Source organism: Carlito syrichta, unplaced genomic scaffold (genome assembly GCF_000164805.1).
Source record: "Carlito syrichta isolate Samal-C Ts95f unplaced genomic scaffold, Tarsius_syrichta-2.0.1 Scaffold135585, whole genome shotgun sequence".
Taxonomy (NCBI): Eukaryota; Metazoa; Chordata; class Mammalia; order Primates; family Tarsiidae; genus Carlito; species Carlito syrichta.
Window position 1 is genome coordinate 302,634 of NW_007079681.1, and position 22,666 is coordinate 325,299.

Genomic DNA, 22,666 nt, shown 5'->3' on the forward strand with positions numbered 1-22,666 from the left:
ACAGTCGGCCAATTAACAGGGCAATGTCAAGACCGCAATGGAGGCTGGGCAAGGGAGGAGGGAGAACCAGATGTTCCCACAAAGGCTCCAAAGCAGCACGGGGCCAGCACACATGTTTTCTCTCCAGTGAGGATGCTGGGTTTCCAGTTTTCTCCTCCTGGAAGAGGCATCCCAGGCCCATATTTATGTTCTGTCTGAAATTAATGCAAGGGAAACTTTCAAATGCTAATCTAGCTGCCAGGACGGACCGGCCGGATATCAAGCCATGGCGGTGTTTGTTTTCCCGAGGAAGTATGACAGGAGGGCTGGCCAGGAGGGCCAGCGGATGGATGGACAACTGGTCTCCCAAGGCGTGTCTGGCAGGAACTGGCAGGCCTGAGTTTCCTTTCTCCTGCTTCGCAGGCCAGCCTGGGGCAGGGCTGGGCCTTTTCAGTTCAGTGAGGACTACGATGACACCTCCTCTGTACCCAGCCTTGTGCCAGGAGCTGAGACATGCGGTCCCCACCCCAGGGAGGTCATGGTGTGGAGGGGGAGATGAAGGGGCGAACACTCCCAGGACGGCGTGAACCATGCAGTGATGGAGGGATGCCAGGGGTTGAAGCGGAAGGGGTGGGACCCAGATGAGGGAGTCAGAAGAAGAGGGGAGGGCAGGCGCTCCTGACAGAGGGCACAGCACGAGCACAGACACAAAGCGGAGACATGGCCTGGTGTGTGCTGGCCACCAGCAGCACTTCTGGATTGTTGGAATAGAAAGTGAGAGGAGGGAGGGGCAAGAGTGAGGGCTGGGGCAGGATGTTGTCTTTCCTCCGTGAAATTCTGGGACCTAAGGAAACTCTCCCAGGCAACTGTGTGGCTGTAAGGGAGTGAGTGCTCCGTCCCTGGAGGTGTGTAAGCAGAAGGTTAATGTGTGCCTATCAGGCCTGCACAGGGTATTTGGACTTCCTGAGGGGAGCTAGTCATGCCTGGGTGGACCCTGAGATTCTGCCTGCTTCAGCAGCCTTTACCTTGGCCTTGGAGGCTGCTCGAACTCCCTGTCAGAAATGAAAGTGCCTGGCGTTTCACCTGGCTAGCTCAGTTCTCCATTAACACCACAAAGACAGATGCAAATTCTGAGACCAGCAACCCCGCCTACCATTCTCCAGCACTTAGAAGGCATGGGACACTTGGACTCCTTTCCTCACCAACCCTCATATCAACCCTGCCGAAGCTAACAGAACTTGCCCTGTCACCGGCAGAAGGGGCAGAGGTGGGCTCAAGCCTGGGTGTGGCGCTGGTGTGTCTGTGTCTCATGGTGATGCTGGGGCCCCATGGGTGCAGGGGAGGCTCCCTCTGAGGGCAAGATCTGCTTTGGGCTCTGACACCTGCCTGGCGATTGTCCAGGTTGAGGGTCCTCTTCAGGACACCCCCAGTTGCAAACTTCCTCTTAGAAGGCACCATCTCTCCAAGCCAATCCTCTTGATTCCTTTAAGATCCGCAGGGCCTGAGTCTTTTATTTCCTTTGGACTAGATTCTCTTTTCATTAGCATTTGGTTTAGAAGCCCAGAAGTCACCTCCATAAAATCCTGCCCCATCCCACTGGTGAGGGCATATGCCCCGGGGGTTTTGGCCAGCCTGTGCCCGGAGGGCCTAGAGAACTCTCGACATGAATCAGTCGTGGCCCCTTTCTTTCTGGGAAAGACCGCTCCAGATCCAAGCAACAACCGACCGCACGGTGTGATTTCAGGTCAGCCTAGGAGCCTGTGAGGGGATGCATGAACTGCAGGGGACAGGGCCCAGCCCAGGGAGCCCCTTGGGCATAGCAATCACTCTTTATACAATCAGAAGTTCCTTTTCTAGAATTAGGGCCCAAGGACTTCCAGGTTGATCAGCCACTTGGTGGGCAGGGATAGGGTCCCACCCCCTCTTGAGCCTCAGTGTCACTTGGGGGTTTTCCTGCAGTGTCCCAGCTGGGTCCTCAGCATCCACAGAGCTCTTCTGTCCCCTCCTCCCCAGAGGCCCTACTCTCTCCAGTGTGCGAGTCCTGTCCTTAGAGAACTTTGAGCTCTGAAGGGCCAGGGGCCCAGAAATGATAGTGGCAACACAAGGCCTCACATGTATGGAGTGGCAGTCGGGTCAGGCACCGAGCCGTGCAGGTGCTGGTCAGCCAGACCTCAGGCCCAGGTGCAGAGGGGGCTCTGAGGTTTGAGAGGGACTAGGTACCTGCTCTGCCCAAGGTTCCTCTCATCAGAGAATGCCGGGTTTCTAACTCACGCTGTCTGGCTCCAAGCCCATGCTCTTTAGCTACAACAGTCTGTCATCTCCACGGCGTCCAGGAAGAGAGCTGAGTCCCTCGCTGAGATTCAGGCATCCTCATTCACTGAAGGAGCAGCCTTGGGAGCCCACCTGGGATATGGTTCTTTTCATCTCTCCTTTTTTTTGAAAGGTTTGCTGGCTCCCGCTAGGGACGAACTAGGACAAGACGTTCCTCTGGCTGACTGGATGCTCTGGCCTGACTCGGGAATGGCAACTCTGGCCAGGGATCGCAGCCCGTCGCAGGCATGCCAGCTGCCAGACGTACACACAGTGGGGTGGCGGGGCCCTGTGAAGCACGGTTGGAAACACTGAAACTCTTCCAGATGCTGTGGCCTCCAGCTTGGGGAGTATGGCAGGCCAGGGACGCTTGCCCGTGAGAGGAGAGTGTCTGCGTGTGCTGCCTCTTGTCTTTAAGGTGCAGAAGGCCTTACATGGACTGTGGCTGCTCTTCTGTGCCCTCTGAAGGGCAGAGGGTCCCGAGGCTACTGAGTGCAGAGCCAAGAGCGTGAAGGAGGGGAGTGTGGATCTTGCCCTTAGGAGTTTGGTGTTCATGAGAGGGACTAGAAGGCCGTTAGAACTGCATCAGGAAAATTGCTACCGGTTCCCACTCCCTCCAGGAAGCCTTCTCTGACTTACCCTGCCTCCTTTCAGTGTCAGTCATGCAAACCTCTGCTAGGAACTGCTGAAGGTTGGGGCGCACGGGGACCTTGGACCTCGCTCCATCTAAGCTCCTCACTGTGCCGACAGGAAAGGAAAGGTTCTGAGCAGGCTACGTGGAAGGTCTCAGAATGCCAGACGTACACGTGACACCAGGTTGTTTCCTTTTTCCATCCTTATGGGACTGAACTCTCGTTTGGCCCTACTTTCTTTCCCTTCTGGCTTTTCCCTCCCTAACTATCTTTCTGCCTCCCTTCCCTAAGCACCTTCCTCCTTAGCACTGAATTCTGCCCTCTGCCAGCCTCTGGCTACACGGTTCACTTGACAGCACTTGGCACTCTCTCACTGGTTGTCTGGTCTTGTCATTTGTCAATCCAGCCTCAACTTCCAAAGGCAGACATGATGTTGTTGGACACCCTTCCTCCCTCCAGTATCCCACCATGAGGGCAAGAGATATGGGTTCCAGTTCGGGTTTTGCTGTGGGGTAATGTAGGAGCAGGGGCACTTCTGCTCACGGAGCTCAGCGTGGGTGCAATCATTCATTTATTCATTCAACCAGCAGTTAATGTGCACCTTCTCAGAGTTCAGTGAGTGGACAGTCTAGGCTAGGAGATGACAGATAGGCTCACCATGAGTGGAGCTGCAACAGTGAAATCCTGGGGGACTGTGGGAGCCTAGAGAAAAAAGGTTGTAGAAGGCCTGGCAGGAGAGGGGACGAGGGGAAGGTCATTCTCAGCAGAACAGAAGGCCCAAGGAGCAGCTGCATGGGTTTTTTTTAGGGAGGCTGGTCGTCAGGAAGGAGAGCCTAGACAGTGTGACCACCATTTCACTTCAGTTCTAACACTCTCTGACTTCCCATCTGTACCTTGATATACTGATCTGCCAAATGGAATAATAAATACCATCTTGTCTCTCTCCAAGAGGATTTGAGGATGTGGGGGCGGGGGGTCAGGGTCACATGAGCTGATGAATATGGTGTTCCTCAAGCAGGATGCTATCTGCTCTCCAGGGAGCAATTGTTATTGTTATTAATAAAAAGGATGTTGATGATGTTTGGTGTGTTGGGGTTATATCTCTCCTTTCTCTCGAGCCTGTGTCCTTAGCACTAGTGTGCTTCTATGTCCCTGCCCCTCTGGTGTGTTTGTGATTGGGTCCCTGGCACTCTAGCTGGAAACAGGCTGGTGTGGGCTTGGGACCCAAGTGCGTGGGCTCTGGGGTAACAGATCCAGTGGCTCTGTCTCCGGTGCTCACCCTGCCTGCCTTTTAATGCTTCCAATCCTGCTTGCTGCCTGGACTTCTGTTTCCTGTGGACAGGTGGTGGCAGCCCTTCATGGAGGGATTTCTAGGTCCTGGAAGGATCTTAGCTCCATACCCCAAGGAATCCAAGAGTGGGTGGAGCAAAGGATGCCTGGATGTTAGAATGTGCAGATGAGAGCATGTTAGGACATTAGGGCCAAATAATCTTAGAACAGGATGTTAGGGTCAAGGGTTTTGGAGTGCCAGAAGTTAGAATTATACTCAGATAATAGCACGTTGGGAATATAGACTCTGTGATAGCCATTGGTTCTTAAGTTCAAAATGAATGGGTCCTAAAAGTTACCAGGTCTACCCTTAAGCCTGGTTTGTGTCTCCAACCCAGCTCCTCCAGTTCCTATATTACGTTCTATTCCAGGAAAAAAAAGGGCTAGATTTCTAGATGACTGAACAAGTAAACATCCTGAGAAAATCTGTTTTCTAGAACTAGGGATGCAATTCTCATTTTCTTCTAGTGCCCGGGGCTGACATGCCCTCTCCCACCTCCCAAGAGGCCTGGGCCCAGAAGATACCATGTGGCAGAATTGAATGAACTTCATGCTGTGTGATTTGGTCCCATATGTCTTTACAGACATCTCCTAGGTGTTGGCAATTCTGAGGTGTGTATGGGCTCTGTTCTGGAGTGGTTCCCATGCGATGGGATGACCAGTGAGCAGTGGGTGCCAGGATAAAGTCAGGACACAGGCCTGGGGAAAAGCATCCATGTTTACACCCTAGCTGCCTGGTGTTGCTGGAGAAAATTTTACAACTGCAACTTGGCAGGGTCAAAGACCCTCCCTGCCAGTCGGCTTCCTTGTGTTCCTAGCACCGAAGGGGCAGATTTGTGGCAGCCATGTGCCCTAATCTTGGCCCCCAGCAGACATCACAAATCAATCAAGACCTCTTCTCTACTGAGTTCTGATGCAGTTTTATTATCCTTGATACCAGGCAGCCATTACCAATCAATCACCGTTGGCCCATGGGATGAAATCTATTTAACTTCTTGTCCTGATCAGTTCTTTTGGCCAATCTTTCTTTCATTTATGTCAAATATTCTCCTCTCTTCAAACCAAGAGTTCTCCCACCTCCTTCCTCTTCCTTTGCAGATGACTTTAGACAGCAAAGCTGTGATTAGATGCTATCAATTGAGAATCTGACCTTCTTTTCACCTCCAAACTACCGGCCCCCTCCCTCTTTCCCCTTAATTACAAGTGAGGAGGTGCTCTCCTCTACCTAAGAACAAGTCCTGCGCCTGAGCGCTGGTATTATCCTCCCTACCTCCTTGGAATCCGGGCTTGTAATTTTTTTCCCTCTGTCCTGTACCATCAGCTTCACCCATCCTAGTGTATTCTTTCTATCATGTTTTAAGCATGCTCAGTTCTTTCTCAAAAAAACAAAACAACAAAAAAAAAAACAACAAAAAAAGTGGGTGGGTGGAAGGAACAATGCCATTACCAGCTTCTTATTTTGCCAAGTAAGGACTCTGAGACCCCTATCTGCCTTCTATACTTTTTAAAGTAAAGTATGTTTTAACATCATACTCAGTAGAAAAGAGATACCTTCACAATATATGCCTGTAAATTGAATACATTTGGCTAACAAAAAATTCACCAAATTGTACTAATTTTTCTCAGTTATGTGTAGACCAGAGGAAACCCAAGGACCTGCATTTGCAAACAACTGGACTAGAAGACTGTTGTTGGGCGGGAGGGGATCCCTCAGGCTCAGCCTGACCAACTGCATTAGTCCAGCAGTCAGGAAAGAGGCCTCCTCTCCCCTTGAGCTGACGCACCCCTCTGTAGCTGTAGCCTGGCTACTTCCAGACCGTCTGGGCCTGCACACTGGCCACAACCAATTCCCAGTCAGGCAGGATTTTCCCCTGACATCACCCAGACCTACTCGGAGCTGTCACACACGTTTGTACCCCACGTGGAAGAGGTCACCCAGTGCTAGCTGCAGAAACATCACAGTTCTAAGGATGTTCTTCTGTGAGATAATGGACCAGCTAAACAGGCACTAGTTTCCACAAAATCACCCACATTTCTGAATGTAGACAGCAAGGGCACCATGTGCAGGGAAACGGCCAAGGCTGGGACCCAGAGGCCAAGGTTCACAAGGATGTTCTGTCTGTATGGCCTTGAGGAAGCCATCGACCCACTCTGTGTCTTAGTTTTCATCTGCAAAATGAGCATCATAATATCCATCCATGGTGTTATATAATCAGAGAGCCTGGAATGGTAGCTGGTACACAGCATGGGCTTTTATGTTAAGAATCCCTCCACCATGGTAGAGCATTTTAGCTCTGTGATCTAAAACAAGTGTATCTAGCACAAGCCCATGAGGCAGGGGTATTATTCCCATTTTACAGATGAGGAACTGAGGCTCTTGGAAGGGAAATGGCTTTTCCAGGACCTCTTAGAGGATAGCAGTAGAGCCATGCTTTATACCTAGGTCTCCTGACTCCAAAGCTCTTATCCTCTGCACTGAATGCCCCTCCTCCACCCTCAGAGCAGAACACAGGAGGGGCCAGACTGCCGCCAGCACTAGATGGGCAACAAAAGCCCAGGCAAGCCGCAAGATCCCCACACAGGAGCATGGGGAGTATGGCGGTGTCTGCGGGTCGCACTCCACCAAGAGAGCGCTTGGCCCCAGCCCTGCACATAAATCCTTCAGCCTGTCACCGGATGTGGGACTCAGAAGTTACATGACCATAAGAATGTAACGAGGCTGGAGTGGACTGCTCTCACCACAGCTTTCGTGCGGATGTGTTTCATGCCAACACGCTGACTCTGGAACAGGCCGCTTGGTTGGCATGATGCCCCGCACAGGAAAGCGGAGCCCTCGGATCCTCACTCCTAGGCCTGGGGTCCAGTCCTAGCTCTATCCAGACTCCCTGCTCACATCCCTGCCCCTGGTGGGCCTCAGCTGCCCACAGCTAAGATGAGGCAGACAGGCTCAAGCTCAGAGGCTCTGTCCAGCTTGGAATCCTTGGGTGAAGTAGAACTGCCATGCAAAATGGGCTGTTGTTTCCAGGTGAGGCTGAGCCAGAGGTGGCAGCTGCCAGTGAGGTCTGCACACAGCTCTAGACCTGTTGATTTTGGAGAGGTGGTTCACGAGGGCCGAGGCAGGGTTTGCTTTGCCCTGACTTTACTGCCGGCTTATCCTAACAAGCAAGCTCACCAGGCTTAAGGGAACCCAGGATGAGAGGCTCTGGTCAATTCATTTGTTCATTTATTCACTCATTCATTCTTTCATTCATTCACTGAGCTAGAGACCTATCACAGGCTACCAAATGATTAAGCGATGATTAAGTAGTGTCTGCCTCCCAGAGCCCAAGAGTGGTGAGACACAAAGACAGAGCCAGCACCACTCGCCAACCACAGTGTGGAGAGCAGGGAGAAGGTGAGGTGCCAAGAGCTGACAGAGGCCAGGACCAGGACAGTGGCAGTGGGAATGGACAGAGTGAACAAGTGTAAGGTCCTTCTAGTAGTCTGTCAATAGGACCGACTGGTATGGAGATGGAAGAAAGCGGAGTTGGGCGAGATGCCTGTGTGCTGGTCTGTGTGCGAGATGCCTGTGAGTGGACATTTGTGCCCTGACAGCCTTGAGGCAGGTTCAGGAAAAGGAGGTCAGTGTCCAGGGCTGCCTGCACTGCTGGGATTCTCACCTTAACTCTCCTTCTTCTTCACCCACAGGACAGAGGTGGTGGTAGCTACCTCCAAGCCCTGGGTGGCCTCTGTCCTGGGCATTGGCTCTCATGGACAGGGAGGTCTAATCACTCAGGGTGGCATGTGGAATCCCTCATTGGCCTCCTGGTACTCTGGGGAATCCTCTTAGGCCCCTGGAGAAGCAGGAGTGCTGGTTGACTCAGAAGGGCTCCCCATGTGAAGTCCACTGGGGGCTGCTCTGCCCAGATGCCATAGAAAGGAGAGCTGTGGAGGCAGCTGGATGGTGAAGGAGAGAGTACATAGGAGAGCACTTCCCTGCATGGATCCCCACCATTGTCCTGACTCACGCCAGGTATCCTGCAAGTGTCCTACAGCTGAGGAGTGGCCTGTCCTCTCCATGCAGTCAGTCAATCCTGCTCTGGCCGGCTTCTTAGAGCCCCTTGCAAGAATCCCTCCCTTCTCCAAAACCCATGTCTGAATAGCCCCTGGCACCCTAGATGGCCCCAAAGGGTCCTGGCTCTTCCTATTCAGTGAGTAAACTGAAGCTGTAAGAGGGAAGAGACTTGCCAGAGGTCACTTAGGGCCATGGCAGAGCTCCAACTGGAGACCATAACTCTTTCTGTTCAGTTGTTGTGGCCTCATAGAGGCTGTCCCTGGGGGTCCGTGTCCACTTCTGAGCCCTGCACATTGCCTCTTCTGTGTGAGGGCTGCAGAGAAGGGAGGAGGCCCACCTGGCTCTTGCCCTTGAGGTAGCTGGAGTTGAGAGGCCAAACAGTGGACATACCCCACTTGACAAAATCAAGACTACTCATCCTAGAGGGCAGTGCAGGAGTGACAGCAGGGGAAAGGAAGGGCTGGGGCAGTAGTGACAAGATCAGTGCCAGGCAGTGAACATGAGGACATTCAGCAAAGTCACCTCGCTAATTCCCACAAAACAGGAGATGAATTCTGTCATCTCACATTGCAGGTAACATGAGCAATAGCTAAATGTCTGTTGCTATAACTTACGAATCAAAACTGACTAACAAAGGAGGTCAATATGATATCCTGTCTTGGTAGGGACAGTCATGGAGAAAGAAAGAACAAACGAGGGAGAAGGGAGGAAATCTGAGAAGGAACAGTGAGAGACGCTGAGCAAGCCCTACACCTGGACATCTGAACTCCCCTCTTCAGGAAGCCACAGGTCCCCCAGAAGAAAGCACTGAGTTCATGGTTCTACACTCATTGTCATTATAATGATGATGATTGTCATGGCTGCCATTTTGTATGTAGCGGGTTATTTAAATGTTATCACTCATTTTTACAACTATTCTACAAGGCAGGTGTTTTCAATGCATCAATAGTTGTTGTTACCACTGTTCATGTATGGAAGAAGGAATTGAGCCTTTGAGAAGGTTCCAGCCAAGAGGACGTAGCTGAGCTGGGATCTGGAGCCAAGACTGTGGGATGCCAGCGCCAGTCTCTCCCCCGGGGACACACAGCCCTCACAGCCACGCCCTGGTTCTGTGGGCGGGCCTGAGGTGGGTTGGAAGGGGGAGCTGGCTTTAGTTCTGGGGCCTCACATGGTTGCCTGGGGCACAAAGGGGCCACAGATGTTATCTGTGACAGGGACAGGGATCACTGCCCTTGCCCAGGGGGACCAATATGAAAGAATCCTTGACCAGAAGCAGAACTGTCCTGGCTCCCAGCTCTGTTACTGGGCACACTTAGATGGGGCTTCTCCTGTCCCATCCTGGGCTTTGGCTATTCTCTTGGTAAAGCAAAGGTCAGGAGATTTTCTCAGGATTCTGCAAACAACCCCTTTCCCCACTGTGGCCCAAACCTGCTCCGAAGGCAAAGAAACAGATCTTGTCTTCATTCTCCTGCAGGAGTGCCATGACCCTCTTCCCCATGCGCTCATTCCTCTTATAGATGAGCTCCTGACGGAAGTAGCTGTCGATCTCCTGGGCTGTCACCTGCTCATGCGGTGGAAGGGTGGTGTTGATGAAGTTGGGTAGCTGCAAAGGCAAGACAGAGGCTGCTTTAATTCTTCATGGAACCAGGTGGACTCCAGACCAACACACACAGCCTGGTGAGGCTAGGCAACCTACCTTTATGAGCATGCCTCAGGGGGCTCTGTGTTCTGTATGTGTTTCTCACCCATGCCACACCCATGCCCAAGTCCTCTGAGATGAGCACTGCTTTTCCAGTTCTACAGATGAAGCAAGGATGAGTGGGAAAAATCCAGAGACACATGCAAAGCTGCACAGCAAGTGAAATGGCAAAGCTGGGGTGACAGCCCGGATGCTGACCTTCTGCAAGTATCACTCTGCCATGTGTCTCTGCCCTTTGACCCTCAGCTCCCAGGTGCTGAGGTCCAAGGAGGCTTGGACAGTGCTCACCTCTTTACTCCCACTTCATCTCGAAGCCCAGGACTGGAATGTACAAGGAATCCCATTCAGCAAGAGGGTAGACAGGGTCACCTGAGCTGCCTGGTGTAGTAGGAAGGTCATGGAACATGGGATTAGGCTGTCTTGGCTTCAACTCCTGTTCTGACACTGTGTGGTACTGGGCAAGTTACTTAATTTTTCTAAGCCCACGTTTTCTCGCTTGTAAGATGGGACTCATGATGTTGTGGGGACTGAATGAGAGGATGGGTTCTGTGGGCTGCATCTGGCCCATGCCACCCTATGGAGGTGAGATGGGGTCATCACCTTTGGTTTTCCAATGCCTGGGCCACCATTTGTGGCCACTATCCCTAGCTTCCCCACTTCCCAGGACATAAACCAATCCCCAAATCCCTTCTTGAGGACCTCAACTCCAGGACCACATCTTCCTGAGGACGATGGCTTGCTCAACACCAGGCTTGGTTCTACCCAACTTTCCATGCTCCGAGCACTTCACCATCACTTCATGCTCCATACTTGGCCACGTGGCCTGGGAGCAACATCAATGACATGTTCCTGAACTAGGCAGAGAGAGATCGAGGGGTAGACCCTCTGTCGTCTCTGGTCCCCAATGCCTGGCACTTAGAAGGTGCCCAGATTCCTCGGACCTTGGATATAAGGTTGTGCTGTCTCTTCCTGGCCACAGTCGCCCCTCCTGTGTTCTTTCATTCCCAACATTTTGTCTTTCCAGACTGGATGGTAGGTCCAGGTGTACCTGCACCATTTCCTCTAGTGCATGTACAGGGCTGTTGAGGAAACTGAGGCAGGGAGTCAGAACATACCTTCTCTTTTCCCATAAACTGTCACTCTGACCCCCAAGTGTGTGCTCACAGGATGTCTTCACCTGGTGTCCCTTCTGCCACTGCTCTATCTTCACTTATCTGGACACAGAGCATGAGGCGCTAGGTCTTGCTGACTGATGGGTGAGGTGGATGGAGAGCCTGGCATGGGGAGGCTAATTTCCCGCAGGCTTTATCCCCCAGAAGGGTCCTGCAGCCCAGCCATATGGCTTCTAGAGTCACTGCAGAGTTGTAACACTCCTTCTGAGGAAAATGGAGGAGTCAACGGAGGCTAAGCCCTGAGGGACTCTGAGGAGGCTACCACATCTGCCTCTGCTATCTGCAGATTCACTGCCCTGGGATGAACAAGACAATAACATGACTAGTGTTTGCTAACCTTGCACAGTGCATAACCTGCATAGCCTTTCTGAGTGCCCAATCAGAGTTAGTGTCCAGGGAAATAGGCAAATGAAGGAATGGAGTTCTAACTCTCCTTGCTATGGAAGTGACAACTGGCAGTCCTAACAAAACAGGCCACACTTGAACTTGATGCAACTACAGGAAACACTGAAGGATTCTGAGTAGGGAGGAATGCAGAGAGGTTGTGACTCAGAGTTATTTCTGGAAACAGGACCCTGGCAGGCTTTTCCCTATTCCTTTGATATGGGAGAGAATATGAAACCAACAAACAAATATTTGCCTAATGTCTAATTAATGAATGAATCAACTGAGAGAGAGTAGAGGTATAGGGGTTGTGAATATAGGTCCTGAGTCAGACAGACAGGACAACTTGGGCTGGAATCTCTCTTTTGCTGCTTACTCGCTGAGTGGCCTCTCTGTAACTGGAAAGTCACTTGGCTTCTCAGACTCAGTTTCCAGATTGGTAACATGTGGGTCATACAGGTTGTTGTAGGGATTAAGCACACTGAGTTTTGGAAAGTGCTTAGCACAGTGCCTGGCACAGAGAAAGTCTTGAATCAGCGTTAGTTGTTAAACAACTAGCCTGGGGATGGAGCTGGCTTAATCACCCTTCCCAGTGAAGGGTGGTCTCGGGCAGTGGGTAGTGATGGAGATGACAAATAAATGACCTTCAGAACCATCAGAGAGCCACGAAGTCAGCATTCTGCTTCCCTTCCCCTCCCGAGGGTCCCTGGGACCTGCGTATGCACCCTGCCATTCCTCCTATGCTTCCTGACCACAAAAGGGCATCTGTACAGACAAATCTCCCCAAAATTAAATTTCAAAGTCATGGAGGAGTTGGGCTGGACCCCCAGGCTCCCTGGGCTGGCCAGCACTGGCCAACATTCTCTGCAAGTTTCATGCTGATGGGCCTTGGCTCCAAGTCAAGGATGGGGCCTGGGTTTGGGCCAGGGCTGAGATGGAAGCAAATTAATGATGTCATTAGACTTGTCAGGGGCCTTAAATCTTCCATGATGAGTTTAAGTGCAGGATGCACAGTAACACTGTAAAAAGGACATGTAAGATCCCCAGGGAGGGGGTGATGAGGAGGTGGGTTGGACAGGACTGGGGTGGGGCTGTGGGGATGACTACAATGTAGGCTCCCCTGACCCACGACCCAGCCAAGGTCAGGTCTGATGATCAAGCGCTCAGGTCTGCTGACGCCACTGACCTCCACATCCGCAGCCCTTCCCTGTACCCCATCCACCCAACAGACCCCCCCCGTGGAAACTTCCACTGTTCCCACTCTGTGTCAAGCTAGGGGGGCATAGGGCACCCTCAGACTGGGTCCGCTGCTCTTGATGAGGCTCACAGCCCCGTGGGGGTATCAGATATGCGGGCAAGAACACTGAGGAATCTGTGCTTCGAGAGGGCGGTGCAGGATGTGTGAGTCCAGAGGAGATACCTGATAGGGCAATCATGTGTCTTGGCTTGTCCAGGGCAGGCCAGGTCTATGGCTAGAGGAGATTGCTCAATGTCTGTTAATTATTTTGAACCTGAATTGCATTGGATCTTTCACTCTCAAAAGTATCTGGGTTTGGACAATAAATAAATGTGGCTACTCTATGCCCAAGGCAGGTGGGGGCCTCAGGCCAGGCTTTCCAGAGGAGGGCCTTCATATCACCCTGTGATGCTAGGCACTGACAGTGCTGCCAGGGGCCTGGGCTGCAGTCATTGCTGCGGGTGGGGACGAGGAGACAGGAGGTAGGCAGACCAAGGAGAGGTGCCACTGGCCCTGGTCCCTGGCAATATCCACCAGGACCTTACACCAGTCCCACCGGAGCCCTCCAGAGGCCGCTTCATCATCCTCCACGCTGCAGCCAGAGGCAGCTTTCTGACCAGGCTGCTCTCCTGCTTACACCCTCCAGGGCTTTCTCCACTCCCCAGCAGGCACCCTCACCCCTGCATGGATGGTGCTCTGCTCTGCAAATCTGTCCTTCAGGCCTCCAGCCACACAGCTTCCTCAGTCTGCCAGCCCCCCTCACTCCAACCTGGTGGACTCCACTCTCAAGGTTGGTTCCCATATCACCTTCTCCCCGAAGGCTTCCCAGACTGCAGGCAGACTGATTGTGGCCCCACAGCCTCCGTGTCCTCATCTCCCTACAGACGTGTGACCCCCAGCAGGGATGCAACCCCATCTCAGATGGATTCCCATGGGCACTGGATTTAGCCTTGCTAGTCTGACACCAGGCTTTTCTGCATCTGCAGGGTTGCCTAGCCCCTCCTCAAGGGGCTAGCTTCTGCCTTGCAACCCTGGGCGCAGCCTGGGTTGCTCTTCAAATCTGGGTGACCCAATCCATCCACCCTGTGTCCCACTTCAAGTACGGCTGCCAGGGGACCACTGAGGCATTTTCACCTGCCAGAGACAGATCAGTGGTTGGGACACAGGCTCAAAGAAAACCTGAGTTTGCCTTCTCTTGAGGCCACATCATGCTTCCCTCTCATTCCACCTGGCCAGGGCCTGAGGCTGTGACCAGGCCCCCTCTGCTCAGGATTCATGGGAGCAGAGCACCCTGGTTGCTCAGGACTTGTGGGCCTGTCCCCCAGCGGATGACGCAGGCTGGAGCCTTGCCACAAAGCGGGTCCCTAGTAAGACCCTACAAGTGTCTCACGGTATCAGCGCTCTCTCCATCTTCATTTCTCCACCACTGAGCCAAAGCTTGTGGGATCCCGAGCCTCCTGTGGCAAAACCTCCAGCTTCTTCTGCCTCTCATTCCCTGCATTGCATCAAGCAGGCCACAGGCCTACGTCTGCCCATGCGACAGTCACTTGCTCTGCCAGGCCTGCGCTGGGCAGCGTACCCTTGTCCTCAAATGCTTGGAATCTGGGACTGGAAGCACAGACAGCACACCACAGCCAGCCTGCTTTTGTCTCTAGCCTGAACACTCACCTCTTACCTCCGCCCCCATTCTCTCTTGCTTCTGGCTCCTTTGCATGTGGCTTTCTCTGCTGGAACATTCTTCCTTCCTGCTGACACATTCTGTGTCCGTTCTTCTGTGGCCTGTCATCCTGCAGGGATCTTTCCTTCTCTCCCCAGCTCCAGCCCCTACCCCAAGCCCATCTAAAAGAGCCTTCCTGCCACAGGCCCCAAAGGTATTTTCTGCTCCTCACTCACAGCGAGGGTCAGTCACACTCTGGTGAAGAGTTCTTGAATCTCCCTGTCTCCCCTATGAGACTGTGAGTCCCAAGAGGGCAACTCCCTCTCATCCGCCTCTATGTCCTTTCTCATTAAATAGTTACTGGATCCAGCTCCACACCCTTGCCCTCGTAGGGCTTACGCTGTAGTGGAGAGGAACAGACAAATAAATGGCCAGCCATCAATGCATCAAGTAGATAGTGTGCCAGAGGATGACAAAGGCCATGGGAAGCATGACAAAGGGGGTGAGAGTGTGGGCATGGGTCCAGGCCATGATTCTAGATAGGATGGCTGGGGCTGGCCTCTCTGAGACGACGGGATTTGAGACAAGAGCTGAAGGCAGAAAGGGAGTGAGCCGTGGTGCCACCAGGGAAGAGCATTCAGCAGAGGGAGCAGCCAGCGCAAAGGCAGAAGCAAGTGAGGTGGGGAGGACCAGCAAGGAGGCCTGTGTGGCCACAGTGGAGGGAGGGGAGGGTAGAAGAAAACAGCTAGAGTAGGGGTATGGTAAGGGGGCCACACAGGCCACAGTAAAGAGTCTGGCTTTTGCCCTGAGAAAAATGGGGATCCCATGCAGTGTCCTGAGCAGGGAAAGGGCCCGTTCTGCCTCATCCAATTGCTTCTTGAATGAATGGGTATTCAAGGGCCATGACAGGAGGCATGGGGGGAGGGGAGCCTAAAGGTGCCGGGAAATACCTCATCCATCCAGCGGCTCGGGAAGGTTTTTCAGGAGGTGACAGTGGACTGTGGGAGGGAGGATCCTGGACAAAGGCCCAGAGTTTTAAAAGATAAGCTACATTAGAGTAGCTGTAAGTTCCACAGGTCAGCAGAGCAAGGTCTGTGGCGTGGGGGACCTGGGCTGTGACAAGGCCAGCAGAGGGCAAATCCTGAGGGCCTTGAATGCTGGAGGAAGTATTTGGAACTCACTCTGAGAACAAGGGGAAGCCATGCTCAGCCCCCTCGGGGATCTGACAGCCCTGATTCTTCTAGGACTCGAATCAAAGCAGAATGCCCATTGCTGGACTCAAGTTCAAGCTCTGAGTGACTGTGGACTTTTCCTTCCCTGGGTCTTAATTTCCTCAGATGTAGACTCAGCCTCTCAGAGGCCTCCCTGGAGAAGCTTCTAGGGTCTTAGGACCCAGAGTCACTGGACCTGGCTCAAGCTACTGCTCTTGATAACTTGATAACAGCTCAAAAGTTCTGTGGTTTCTGGCAAGTCTCTTCCCTTCTCTGAGCCTCAATTTTCCCAATTATCAAGGGCAGATAACAAGAGCTCCTACTTACCATGCCTAGAGAGAAGATTACCTGTGCCTATCACACGTTAGGGATCTAATAAATGCCAGATGGGTTCACATGGGTCTGGTCTGAGGTCTTTGGAGAGGAACCTCACCTGGGACGTGTCATGGTTGAAGATGACCGCGTTGAGGTCCCCGCAGTTGTAGTGCTTGATGAGGTCCTCCGTGGTGTAGGGTGCCTGCAGGCTCCCGGCCCGCACACTCTCGTGCTGCAGTAAGGTCTGGTTCAAGGCAAACAGCACCTGCACCAAGGAGAGAGAGGAATGAGGGCCCTGGCTGGGCGCTGGTGCTGGTCCTCCCCACTCTAGACTTCAGGACAGTAGTCCTGAACAGAGAAGGTATGTGGACCGCACAGTCGGCTCAGGTGGCATGTCTCCACAGTCTCGCTCCGGGTGTGCTCTGCCTACTCTCATCACTAGCCTTTGCCCACATGGCCTGCTCCTGCCCTGGGTCTTAATATTTTACTCGTGACGTGGCAAAATGAGCATCCTGCTTGTGCCTGGGTTTTGGAGGAATGGATGAGATTTTCTTTGGCCTCCTGTGCTCCTGTGCTTAGAAAAGCTCTAGAATGAGCACGGACTAATTTTGTAATCAAGAACACCTCCAGACAAGGCAAAACACACAAATGAACAAAAACAGAAGAAAGCCCAGCTAGATGTCAGGGGCCAACCTGAAGGCCATCCCCTCCGGGAGCCTGCCTCACCCAGGGAAAGGCCTAAGGAGCTGGGTCCCTCAGCATCACATCCGTGCTCATACTCAGTATGTGTGTCCTCAAGCTCCTCTGTCCAGGTCACTGTGCTAGTCATGGTGCCCAACCAGATGTGCCAAGCATGAGGACCACTGGGTGTGGTATCCGGAATGCTGCCCAGACCTCGCCCTTGGAATCAGGGTCTCTGTATTTTTAAGAGGGCCCCTGGGTACTTCTTAGGCAACCTGACAGTCTCTGGCATTTGAGGCTCGTGGCTCTGAAGGAACCCAGGTTGTCCCAGGTACAAGGGCTCTGAGAGATTATCAAATCCAGTGTTCCCATTCTAAATGGGGAAACTGAGGCCCAGAGGGAGGAGGCACCTGCTCAATCCATACCACCTGGACTGGAGTTAGTTTCCTGTGACTGAATATCCCAGACTACTTTGGTCAACAGAAGGGAGGAGCCTGACCATTATTTGGATTATTTAGCACAGATAGGAGAAAAGCATGTGGCAGGCCCTGTGCAAAATGTCAGGAGGCGATTTCGGGTCACCTGTCCCTGCTGTCTCCCCAGCCCAGCCCTCAGTCTTCAGGCCCTGCTCATTCGTCTGTACTAGCCCCAGCCTCTCGGCTCTTCCCAATTTAGGCCCAAGCATCTCTCACTGGGTCCACTGCTACTGTCCCTCCCATCTCCCTGTACACCCCTCCCTTTCCAACTATCCCATATTCTTCTGCCACCATCATCTCTCTCTCTCTCTCCTGCTCAAAACATTCATGGGTCCCTCCTACCTGGAGGTTAAGGAGCTAGCTCTTGAGTAGAGTCTCCGAGGCAGTAACCTGGGCCTTGCTGTGGTCAATAATCTCGATTCTTATATGACTCTCATAACTCCTGATTCTAAAATACTTAGCGCTCTGTAAACAAAACAATCTTCTGCCTCCTTATAAGCTGTTCCACATTCATAGAAAACCCTGTCCCTTCCATTCTCCACTTGCAGACTCAGACTTGGCCATTCAGACCCTGCTCAGCTATCTTCTCCAGGAAGCCTCTCTGATTACTTGGGAGCTAGGTGAGGCTATTCCCTGGGGCTCTCCTGGTCTCTATGGGTGATAGATGCACACATGAATGGCCGCTTCATCCCTCCCCGTATTCATGCCTTTGCCATGGTGCTTTGTCGCTCCCTTCCATCCTGAATCTGCACTTGCTTGAGCCAGTGGGATGCTGGCAACATTACAAGTGAAGACCAGAAAAGTGCTCAAGGCTGTTGCTTCCTGCACCTCCACCACTGCCCTGAGAGCAACCCAGGCTAACCTGCTGGAGGATGAGAGACATGTGGAGCAGAGCCACCCACCACAGTCATTCTAGACCAATGCCAGCCAAAGCCAGTCAACTCCTAGATATGTGAACAAGTTCAGCCAAGATCAGCAGAGCCTATTCCCAACTGGCCCCAGATGCAGGAGCAATACATGCTTACTGTAGTTGCTACACGGTGCAGCTGTGGCAACAGCCAACTGACACACCGTGCTTCCCTCCACCATGGAGGCAACACTAGACTGCAGTGGCTCCTTTGCTGTCAGTCTTCCATTAGGCTATGAGCTTTCTGAAGACGGGAATTGTGTCTTTCTCACTTTTGAATCTGCAGCACTCATCACTGTGCCTTGTAAAGAGAGGGTATCGCCTCAGCCTTTATTTCTTTGACACCTGCTATGGTCATTTCATAGTTCAAGGCTGCTCAGTAAGCCCTAAAGATAAGCCCCTAGAACTTGGGCACTCTGCATTTTGAGGCACACCACCACCACATGGCAGAAGATCCTGCCAAGTGGCAGCAGTCACTTGGTTCAAGAACAAAAAAGCTCATGAAACAGGTATGCACTGCTCAGCCAAAATATTGACATGGGCGACGGGGCCAAGCTTGTGCTCATGAGATCACCCCCATCCCCTCCCATTTTTGCTCGTGGCTGGGCAGGGGAGCTGGAGTGCGCTGGATGCAGCCCAGGCTGCTCCCCATAATGAGCTGGCTGGAGATGAGGTCAGAGCCCCCCACCCCACCTCTGGGCCTTCTCCAGGCCTCTAGGCTCTGGCCGCCACCACTGAAATTCGATCTGGCGCCATCTGGTGCAGGGTGTCGATGGCAGCATGGTGGCTGGGGATGGATCACAGGAGGCAGTGGCCTTGTTGCTGTGGACATTGCTAAGGCAACAGGCACTTCCTCCCATACGGCACATGCCTCGGAGGAAAGTGTCCGTGTCGAGCTGATCCGCTCTCCCGCTCCGGGGGCCCGGGACACACAGACTTCCTGAGACCACGCCTAGCTGCTGCACACACCTGCCCTGCTGCTTCTCAGAGTCAGCTCGGCCAAGGCAACACCTGACCTGTGGTGAGGTCATTGGCCCAGGCGCCCAGAAGACTAGCTGGAAGGGAAATGGCCCCCCTGGACCTCGCCTGACTCACAGAATCTCTTCTGCAATAATGTGGTCCTCACGGAGCTGGGAGGTGTTCTCCTGAACTAAGTACTTCAGAATCTGCAGGGTGCTAAAACAGTCTTGGCATGTAGTAAGTGCTGGATACATGTTTGTTAAATTGAACTGAGAAGAAAATAGACCCAGGCCTTCCCAAATTAGAGGTGAAAGGGCCCCCAGAGGGCATCTGGTCCAAAGGCTTTTCAAGCCTTTTTTAGCCATGGAATCCGTTTTTGCTGTTGTTTTTCAAAGGAACCTTACTTGGAACCCAAAATGTAGAGCAGATAAAAACGGAAACTTCCCTGGTTGTTGTAAGGGAGGCAGGCTGAAGCCTGAATTCCCACCAGCTCAATGTTACCCCACAGCAGGACTCCCAAGGCCTTTCTGTGGAACCAGTGGATACCTTGGAGCCTAGTTTGAGAACCACTGTTCTCATCCTATAACCTCATCACATAAAAGGGAGGAGTCCGGAGTAGGTAGGGTGGGGCTTGCCCAAGACCACACAGTGAACTAGGGGCAGAGTGGGCTCAACTCCAAGCCTCCTGATCCCTAACCCAGGACCCTTTGCAGTGCCCTGGACCACACAGCAGGATTCCCAGACGTCCACAGGTACAGTCCACTTTGATCCACACTCATTGTTGCACTTATTTTCCTTCTGGAGTCTTGTGAAAAAGCCAGAAGTATTCAGTGACTATTTACTGTTGGTCTGTTATGAGTAAGCCCATTATAAATAGTCTATTACTAAGATGTAAAACTGAGGTTAGATCATTTATGAGGCATTTCTGTGTGTCACAGTAGGAATGTGGTGGGGCTTGTCATCCCTGAATCCTCCCACCCAGATAGGGTTTGATGCCTCCAGCAGACCCCTGCGTTTCCCTTGCTCTGGACACTTATCCCACTGAAGTGGGATAAGTCCTGATCCCTGACTCTCTGATCACTGTTGAGTCCCATGTGTCCAATAGCAGACACAGGAGCCACTGCGAGGGAAGGACAGATCCTGAATCATGTGCTCTCTCGCCTACACCTCTCGTCCTGTACCCTTCTTGCACAATTTATAAAGAAGTCTTCACCTCTCCATTACTAGGAGTATTGTGTTTATTGAGCACTTACTATGTGTCAGGAAATTTCTGAGCTCATGTTAATGTATTTAATCTTTACAGCAACTCTAAGCTAAGTCTATTATCAATTCCATTTAATCGATTTTTTAAAAACTGCAGCAAAGTGACATTAAGTACCTCACCAACGGGGATAAAGCTGGAGAGGGGTAGACCAGGCATTTGGGCCACCCTGGAATGCATCCTCTTAGTTACCCACTACCCTTTGGTAGCGTGCTGTCTCCAGGAGAGGGTCAGCAAGGATGGTGTCTCTGTTCACAGATGGGAAACCAAAGAAGCAGAGGAGAGTGATGGGCACAAGGCCATGCAACTGGTAAAGGACAGAGCTGGGGTTGGAATCACATTCTTCATGAGCATTCTCAGTGCTTCCAAAAGAGGGAAGTTTCTTTCTTTCCCTCTTTCTTCCTTTCTTTCTTTCCTTCCTTCCTTCCTTCCTTCCTTCCTTCCTTCCTTCCTTCCATTCAACAAATGACAGAGCTGGGGTTTGGAATTACATTCTTCATGAGCATTCTCAGTGCTTCCAAAAGAGGGAAGTTTCTTTCCTTTCCTTCTCTTTCTTTCTTTCTTTCTTTCTTTCTTTCTTTCTTTCTTTCTTTCTTTCTTTCCTTCCTTCCTTCCTTCCTTCCTTCCTTCCTTCTTTCTTTCTTTTCCTTCTTTCCTTCCTTCCTTTCCATTCAACAAATGACAGAGCTGGGGTTTGGAATTACATTCTTCATGAGCATTCTCAGTGCTCCCAAAAGAGAGAAGCTTCTTTCTTTCCCTCTTTCTTTCTTTCTTTCTTTCTTTCTTTCTTTCTTTCTTTCTTTCTTTCTTTCTTTCTTTCTTTCTTTCTTTCTTTCCTTCCTTCCTTCCTTCCTTCCTTCCAACAAATATCAGCGTTAGTGTCTTCTCTGCAGACATCTGAGCTGGTAGACTAACTGGACTTGGTTTCCATCTGTGCGAAGCCCGTCTTCAAGGCAACTGGTCAGTACACAGGTGGGGTGATAAGCACACAGGCTTTCTAATGAAGTGCTGGCCCTGACTCCCACCTACCCCTCTGAACTCCCAAGCCTGGCGCTGTTCAGACTGCGCTGTTCAGACTCCTAGGCCTCAATGCTTTCTGCGCCTGGCCACCTTAGAATAACAAACCTTCTTTGCACATAGCCTCGGTGGCCCACTCTAGGATAATGTTTATGATAAGACTTTGACATGGAATAACAAACATTGGGCGGAGGCTAGTGCTGCCTCTCTCCCCGTGATGGCTGTGTGGAGGGCAGCCACTGAGAGCTCACCGGGGGCCCCTCACTGGGGCTCACCGGGCACAAGGTGGCCTGCGGCATCTGCCGAGTGAAGGACCGAAATTCAAACACGTCTTCAAACAGGGCCCTAGGATGGAGTGAGGCAGGCGCCAGGAGGGTGGGGACAGGTTTATTGTTCCAGAGAAATCTAGTAAACAGTCCTGGATGGGCTGGAACAATGAACACTGAGGCTTGTGTTCACCTGATGTCCAGCAATGGCACTGTGCAAGAGAAAGCAACAGGATCCCCTGGGTCAAGAAGGAGGTTTGGACCAGACCCCTTGTGACAGGTCTAGCTTTTAGGGTGGAGGTCTGCTAACCCATCCTGAAGCCCAGGGGAATTACAGTAAAGAACTCAGTCCTCGTGGCCCAACTTACTGAGCACCCGCCATGTGCCAGGCACTGTTCTAGATGCTGGGCAGTTAACCAGGGACAAAACAGACACACATCCCTGCCCTCACACAACTTACCTGCTAGAAAGGTAAACAGAAAAGAAACAAATTATTAGTAATAGTATTTTTATGCAGCATGTTAGAGATACAACAATGACTCCTTTGAACTAGAAGTTGAGACTGCCACCCAGCGGCGTTGCAGTCCTCGGGCCTCTGAGTCAACAGGCAAAGAAGGGGGTCACTGTGCTGGGTGGAGTGATTGGTCCTATTAGACTGCTACTCCAATGGAAGTAAGTTGGGTGTGTCTGGAACACAGGAGATCTTTTAGGGCATCTTTTAGTATTACCATACCCTGAGATTAAAGTCAATGGAAAACAACAACAACCCAGTTCAGTCAGAACTACTAAAGATGGCCCAAAGCCTTTAGGAATAAAGGTCTGGGACACTCAGCCAGGTTAAGAACCATGACCAGGTGAGGTTGTTGCTGAAGGCAACAGAAATACAGAATGAGTAGTAGAAGAAGAAGGTGGTTATAAATACCAGCTACATCCATGTGACCAGTTACAGAAACAGGAACCATTACGAGTATTCCTCCTTCTTTTGTTATAAATATGTGTGTGTGTATGTTTATATCTCAAATATCTTTGTTTTCTTCCCTACCTATCCCCTTATTATGTAACATAAGACGTACTGACTTTATATCAAAGTATTTAAGTCACAGGATATCAAGGAGAAGA

At 51.8% G+C, this 22,666-nt stretch overlaps 1 protein-coding gene across 1 annotated transcript in view; it reads right to left on the bottom strand.

Annotated features, from left to right (window-relative positions):
- LOC103250832 (metalloprotease TIKI2-like) overlaps positions 1-22,666 on the bottom strand; it is a gene marked incomplete at its 5' end in the record, with an annotated part of 42,372 nt that overhangs the window by 18,546 nt on the left and 1,160 nt on the right. The window contains 3 exons of the mRNA XM_021708219.1: positions 9,733-9,907; positions 16,098-16,244; positions 21,533-21,626. Coding sequence (XP_021563894.1) covers positions 9,733-9,907; positions 16,098-16,244; positions 21,533-21,626 — 416 coding nt within the window. The remainder of the gene's footprint in view (positions 1-9,732; positions 9,908-16,097; positions 16,245-21,532; positions 21,627-22,666) is intronic.